The sequence below is a fragment of the Pteropus vampyrus genome, unplaced genomic scaffold (genome assembly GCF_000151845.1).
Source record: "Pteropus vampyrus isolate Shadow unplaced genomic scaffold, Pvam_2.0 Scaffold4, whole genome shotgun sequence".
In the NCBI taxonomy this organism is placed as follows: Eukaryota; Metazoa; Chordata; class Mammalia; order Chiroptera; family Pteropodidae; genus Pteropus; species Pteropus vampyrus.
Window position 1 is genome coordinate 8379951 of NW_011888785.1, and position 6856 is coordinate 8386806.

At 30.8% G+C, this 6856-nt stretch overlaps 1 protein-coding gene across 11 annotated transcripts in view; it reads right to left on the reverse strand.

The window, feature by feature from the left end:
- PHF14 (PHD finger protein 14) overlaps positions 1-6856 on the reverse strand; it is a 178882-nt gene that overhangs the window by 121041 nt on the left and 50985 nt on the right. For all 11 annotated transcript variants that reach the window (XM_023532940.1, XM_023532945.1, XM_023532939.1 and 8 more), the window contains one exon: positions 5875-6043. In XM_023532940.1, coding sequence (XP_023388708.1) covers positions 5875-6043 — 169 coding nt within the window. The remainder of the gene's footprint in view (positions 1-5874; positions 6044-6856) is intronic.

Sequence of the window (6856 nt, forward strand, 5' to 3'; positions counted from 1 at the left end):
GCATAATAAGGAAATTAAAAGTATGAGCTGACGATCTACTTAAGCTTGGTTCCTGGCTTTATCACTTAGAAGCTGTATGTCTTTAGGCAGGTTACTTAAACTCTGCCTCAGTTTTTCATCTGTAAGGCAATGAGACCAGTAACTAATGAGTAATAGGGTAGTTATGACAAGTGGATTAATATAAAATACATAGTAAATAATAGATAAAGGTAAATAAAAATATGCTTTTCAACTCTATTCTTTAGACTTAGTCCTCTTATTTGTATTCAGTAATAAAAGAGAGAATAGTCACTGAGATACTGCTATACTGGAGATAAGATTATGTGTGAGCCAATCTAAGATGTTACAAAGTCGTACCTCTGGAAGAGGAAACAATACATGAAGCATTTTCTAAAACCAGATCATTCCTCTTTTACTTTTTAATTCTTGAATATTTCTTTGTTTCTTGAACTATCCCCATACTATTTTCCCACATAGCTCATTGATAATTTTTTCTTTGACAGATACACCAAAAGAAATGTCAGATAAAGTTCAAAATATATACCCTTGTATTAAAGGTAGATTCAAGGCATGTGAATTTTTGTTAGAGAAGGGGAATGTCATCAGGAAAATCAAAGGAGACTTTATATTTTTAAATTTCTTACAACTAGAAAGTATTTACATATTACTTTTACAGTTAAAATTTAATTTAAAAATAATTCTGACATTCAGAATGACAAACTGCAAAATACTGATAGTAACCTAACAATTAAATATAAGAGAACATTAAAAGAAGAATGAGAATCTCCATGTTTGTATAGGAAGAGTACTTTCTGAAAGTACAGTATTTTCATTTCTTACACTTAGAAATAGCTCTTTTAACCTATTATTTTTAACACTAAATCTTTAGTGCTATATTCTTTTCATGTAACTTTTCTGGCTAATATTTTTATCACTTTTTGGTAAAAATCTAGGGGGAAAAAGTAATACTGGGACTACTTACTTTGAAAAGCATCTATATTTTATTAAATTTACTGCCTCAAAATATGCTATATTCGTTTATATTTCAATAAATCCTTATTAAGGAAACCAGGGTAGAATGAAATGAAAAGTGACTTTCCTCAGTATGCACAAAATAAAAATATAGTACAGCTTGTCGAAGTATTCTATTCCCCATTGCACTCTCTGGCCATGATAAATGGAAACTGCCTGTCAGCAGGTAAAAGTGGATGCCACATTTCTAATAGCAGCCTTGTTTGGCAAAAAGCAGGCACTGGAGCACAAAAATTAAGTCTATGGGCCCATCCCTCTTAGCACTGATCAAACCACGTGAACTAATCAAAAAAAATATATATATATTCATTACAATAAGCCAAATATTTTAGGTACATTTAGAGTGACTACTTAGAAAAGAAAACAAAATAGAAAAGAAAACCACTACATACTTTTCTATCTTCACTCTCAATACAAAAGCATACACTCTTTTTTTTTTCCCCACAGCAGGTTTCATAGCATTACAATTTGGAGGAAAAAAAGCAAACATAGAAGAACAGAAAAAATAAACATATACTGGTGGCTCATATATACACATGCTGTCAGTGTACTTATTGATTTGCTGCTTCTAATTTTTTCTTTTTGTTTGATTTTTTTAACATCAAGTTCCTCAAAGCAGAATAACCTTCAAACATTTTATTAACTTCTACAGTATTGCACTGTGATTGACAGGAATGATGCCAATGCTCTTATACAAGCTTGAAAAGGAAAACTATTCACATTCGATTGACAGTACAAAGAAAAAGAGTGTTGAATCTAACACTTAATGTGAATTAACTCAGTTATGCAAGGCAGTAACTGGATATGTGCCTGCATTCCCATACATAACACTATGCTATGGAAAGACACATGAACATTCTGGTATCAGATTAGAGCACTACATTCTCTACTATAACCAAATAACCTAACAACCAAATATTTTACAAAAACTCTGTACATCAACTAAATGCTCAGACACAGAAAAGACAAGAGTTCTTAAACAGGCTATCTAGGTTCAATTTCTACCTGCTTACAATCTATGAAATCACAGGTAAATTACTCAAGCTTTCTGCGCCTCGTCTCATTTTGAGTAAAATATAGGTTATAATCATTAAATACCAACTTATTTTTTTTTAAGGGGAGTAAGGTAGAGGATCAATACAGTGTCTGGCATATGATGAGTAATCAACAAATGTTAGATATTATTATTAAATCATTTTATATAAAAGTAAACTAATCCCCCATGTCCTCTTCTGACTTACCTACCTTTGAAAAATGTAATGAAGTATAAAATACACAATAGTCAAGTGGTAGAAATAAATACAAAATAATAAAATGGTTGGATTTATTAGCAGTATGGATACACAAATTAAATTAATAATAGCAATATTCCAGGATTTATTCAAATATTCCAACATATGAATCCCTTGCATTCCCCTTTCAGTCCCTTACTACCACTATGATTTTACTTTTAAACATAAAGATACAAAGTATAAGAGATAAGAAAGTAATAGCAGAGGATAAGAAAAACTATAGAAGCCTTGATCAATTTATGTTTTTGATGATTCTTGGACAACTCCATAGAGATAGCCCTTTTAAAAAGAGATTAAAGTGCTATATGCTTAATTATACTATAAAGTCTAACTTTTTAAAAATAAAATTATTCTAACAGAATAACAATTCACATATGCCAAAAAATGATTAAAACAAAAGTAAAAATCATTTTTATTAGCATGAAATAACCCCAAACTACTTTTCTAAAAACTGTGCTATTACTGTAACCCGAGAACATAACAAATTTAAAAGAAATTGATATAAAATTATTGAACAAATGATCGTTTTAAGTTTCATTGATATATCATTTTGAAATGAGAAAGTAAAGCTTAGAGTATGTCATAAATCCCATCATAAAGATAAAATTTTCCTCAAAATTTTGATAGTACAATTCGACTATTGTGAAATGAACTACATGTTCATCAATACTGGCAGGAAATACATAAACTGACAAAAGTAAAAATATTCTTATAAGAAATTTAAGGATAGACTAACCCAAAATTTAATAAATGTACTAACAAAACAGTGTAAGGAGAAAGATACTAGGAACAACAATTAAAAAATTAAAGGGAGAGATAAATCAGTGATTTACTGTGAACGGTACTTGGTTATACAACTTAGTAGGCAGTTACTTACCTAGATCCCCATAATTAACAGTGTGCTAAGAAACTAAAGTGCCTCATTTTAACCATACCATCTAATAATTTAAAATGTTAATAAAATTCTGAAACAGAAATGATAGATAAAAAGTTAAGGTAACAATAGGAACTCGCTCTAAATGGTTAAGATGAAGAACAAGATGATTAATCATTCTCTTCTTAACCTCTCATTCTTATGTTCCTCGATCAGGTACCTGATCAACTGAATATTCTCATCAAAGGTTTTCTGAATTGCTGTATGGACTGATGGAGGGAAGAAGGAAAGAAAAAAGCAATAGTAATAATCATAAATGCTATCTAGGTAATTTTCAAATTTTAGTCTGAAATAGAATAATACCTAAGAAGTCTGCTTAGCCCAACCCTCTAATTCTAATTCGTTAGCTCAAGGATGGGTCCAAAGTTCACATTTCAACAAACACCCCAGGTGATCCTGATGCAGGGAATCCATGGCTTCTGGAACACCACTTCCAAAGCTATACCACATGGTACCCTATGCTACAATAAAAAATGTGCCTCGAAAAAGAGTGCTCTTTGATAAAATAAATTAGGAAAAAGGATAAAGAAAAGTAAAAGTAATCACTTTTCTAAACAGCAATATTTCTCAGAGCTTTATGCATCTGAATCCCCTAAGAGAGAAAATAACCATACTATATTTCCTAAAATTAGGCCATGGAATCCTTTTTTGTGTTTACTAGTATCTATAAGATGACTAAACTTTTACACAAGAAAACTAGAGACAAAGAATAAGATGAAAGCAATGGCACTAAATTAGAAAATTTTAAAGTTTTCTTATAATTCTAATTCTAAAAAATTTTTATCTTAAATAATACTAAACTATGGGCACATAAATATCACTATGATGTGTACAAAACTTCCCTCTATGTGATAACTTTAAGAGTAAAGAGGATAATACTGGCCATAAGGATTTCTTTAAACAATAAACTAGAAAAAAAAATGTTTCATAAGAGGATAATCTTTGTATATGAAGTAATAACAGCTTTTCTAGAAGATCTAAAGAATAGATACAGATACTGGCATCAGTTACAGAAAATATTTTAGAAATAGAAACAAGCAGACTTATTTAAAGAAGGAAAATTCTCTTTAGTTCATTTGTAAACAAAATATATTTGTGAAGCCTAAAAAAACTAGCTAAAGTATAAATAAAACTATTTCAAGCTGATCAGTGTAAAGCACCCAAAATTAATTATTTCAATTATCTAAGAGATAACAATTTCCAGATTTGCTTTATCAACTTCAAATGAGCCCATAACATAAAACTAAATGAAATAAGATGGCTACTATAGATTAAAGAAAACTTTTGAGAAAACATTTACTTTGAGGAAAAAAATAAAGACTCTTCAAAACTAAACATAACAAAACAAATGATGACAAAATATCTTTACATCTCTCTCAGGGGAAGGCAGATATTTCTAAAGTGCCTGCCTGAGCTCAAGGTAAGAAAGTAATAAATGTCTCCCCCAAGAATTTCTAACTGTAAGCCAGAGCTTATGGGTTTGGAGCAGAAATTCACACTGCTTATGTAATAGAGAAGACACACACGCCAAGCTTTTATTTAAAATGGTCTTAGGTTGGTAGAGTTCCCAGCTATCTGGTAATAACAAATATGTTTTCTAGAAGAAAGTATTTAAACTCTGACCTTGAAGAATTTTCAATGCAAAATACGCTTGACAGAAAAACTAGAAAAGACCTGAATATACATTTCCTAGAAGAAGAAATACAGCTGACCAAAAATATACAGATGCTCAAAGTCATTAGTATTGAAGGAAATGAAAAATAAAGTGCCTACATACTATTTTACATGTATCACACTGGAAAGCATTAAAACATTAGATGAAACAAGTTTGGCAGCAACAGTAACTTTATTCACTGCTCGTATGAGTATAAATTAGAATTATCTTCCAAAACCGAACATATATATATTTATATATATACCATAGCTAAGCAAATCCATACCTTGGTATATACCTTAATTCCTTATTACCGCGCTGCAGGAGATATTAACAAAAATATTTTTAAAAGTTGTTTATAAACGAAAAAAGACAGAAACAGCAAAACTGACAATGTACAACACAAAAGATAAATTAAAAAAAACAGGTATCACACCTTAGTGAAAATAAAGAACTACAACTACACAAACAGAATCAGTATAATATTGGTCAAAATATCAAATAACAGACAAAAACAGTTTGACTCCATTAACACAAAACTCAAAACCAGCAAAACTATGTATTATTTATAAATACATACATTTGGACTGTAAGTAAAAAGAAAAGAATAATATAAAGTCGAGGAAGGAGGTGGCCTCTGGGCTAAAAAGATGGGGATGTGACTGCAGAGGAATTCGCAGGGAATTTCAAAGGCTTTGGTAATGTTCTATTTTTGAAATAGTTTGGTATGTTCATTATATTAATGATGGGTGTTTATTATTATGCTCTAAGTTTACATATAAACTATAAATTCTCAGGTATGTATGGTATATTTCATAACATAAAACAATAAACTCTTAATAACCAAGAGCATATACACATTTCTTTCTTTGGCTCCTGTTTATCCTTTGTCTTTCTTACCTCTTAAATTTTGGCCTCAGAATTCTGTGATAATTATGATAAATAAAAAGAGAATAAATTACCGTGTTTCTTATTGGAATCTTCTTAGGTTCTGGGGGCATATCCTGTGGAACAAATTTCACTGGTTCCTTAATCTGCCTCCTTGATCGTTTGGTCCCATCTGGTAAGGTTTCCATGGCCATGTCTGCTTCCATGTCACTGCTCCCTGCCTGGTCACATTCTGAACACTGCCTACGTAAAGAAAAAATTTTAAGTTCATACATTTATTTTTACCTTCTAGTGTTAGCACTGGTTTCTATAAATACGAAATTCAGATATGTGAAGTATATATAAAAATATACACAGGCATACGTGACGCAAGGTGTACAATGATTATGCATACTGAAAGGCACATACACTCCTTTTAAGAATGACAACAATAAAAATATAAAGCAATTCAGTGTATCCCTATAAATATAATAAGAGCACATGCAATAATGCTTCATGTTTAAATGAACCAACAGAAGAGATTCAGCACTGATTAAAAAGAGAGTTTCCCTTTGGAATTCATGACTTTTCCTTAAGTGACAAGTACTGTGTGACATCTGAGAATCAAAGTTTTATTCATTGACCCTGACTCTATTCTTGTCACAGCTGTAATATTTCTTAATCTTAATAATAAACTGTGCTTAATATTCCAACTAAGAAAACTCTGTAAAAACAGATTCCAAGAAATGCTGAAAAAAATAAACATTTTAGTTAGTGGCCCATATTAGTTATAAAAGAGAAAATATAAGCTTATTTATTAACAGAATTTAAAGCAGTATTTAAAAAAAAAAAAACATGGGAGAAAGAGGGCAAAGTAGGCAGCAATAGGAATCTATTTATCTAGAAAACAATCGCACTGGCAGAATCTGTCTGATGTAATTATTTTGGAATTCTGGAGTCCACTGAAGGCATGCAGCTTCCAGGAAAAGGCTTGCATAGGTAAACTGCTATTAATTTTGGTCAATGTCAGCTCTTAGCACAAGCCAAATGACAGCCAGTTGTGAACATATTCCTGTA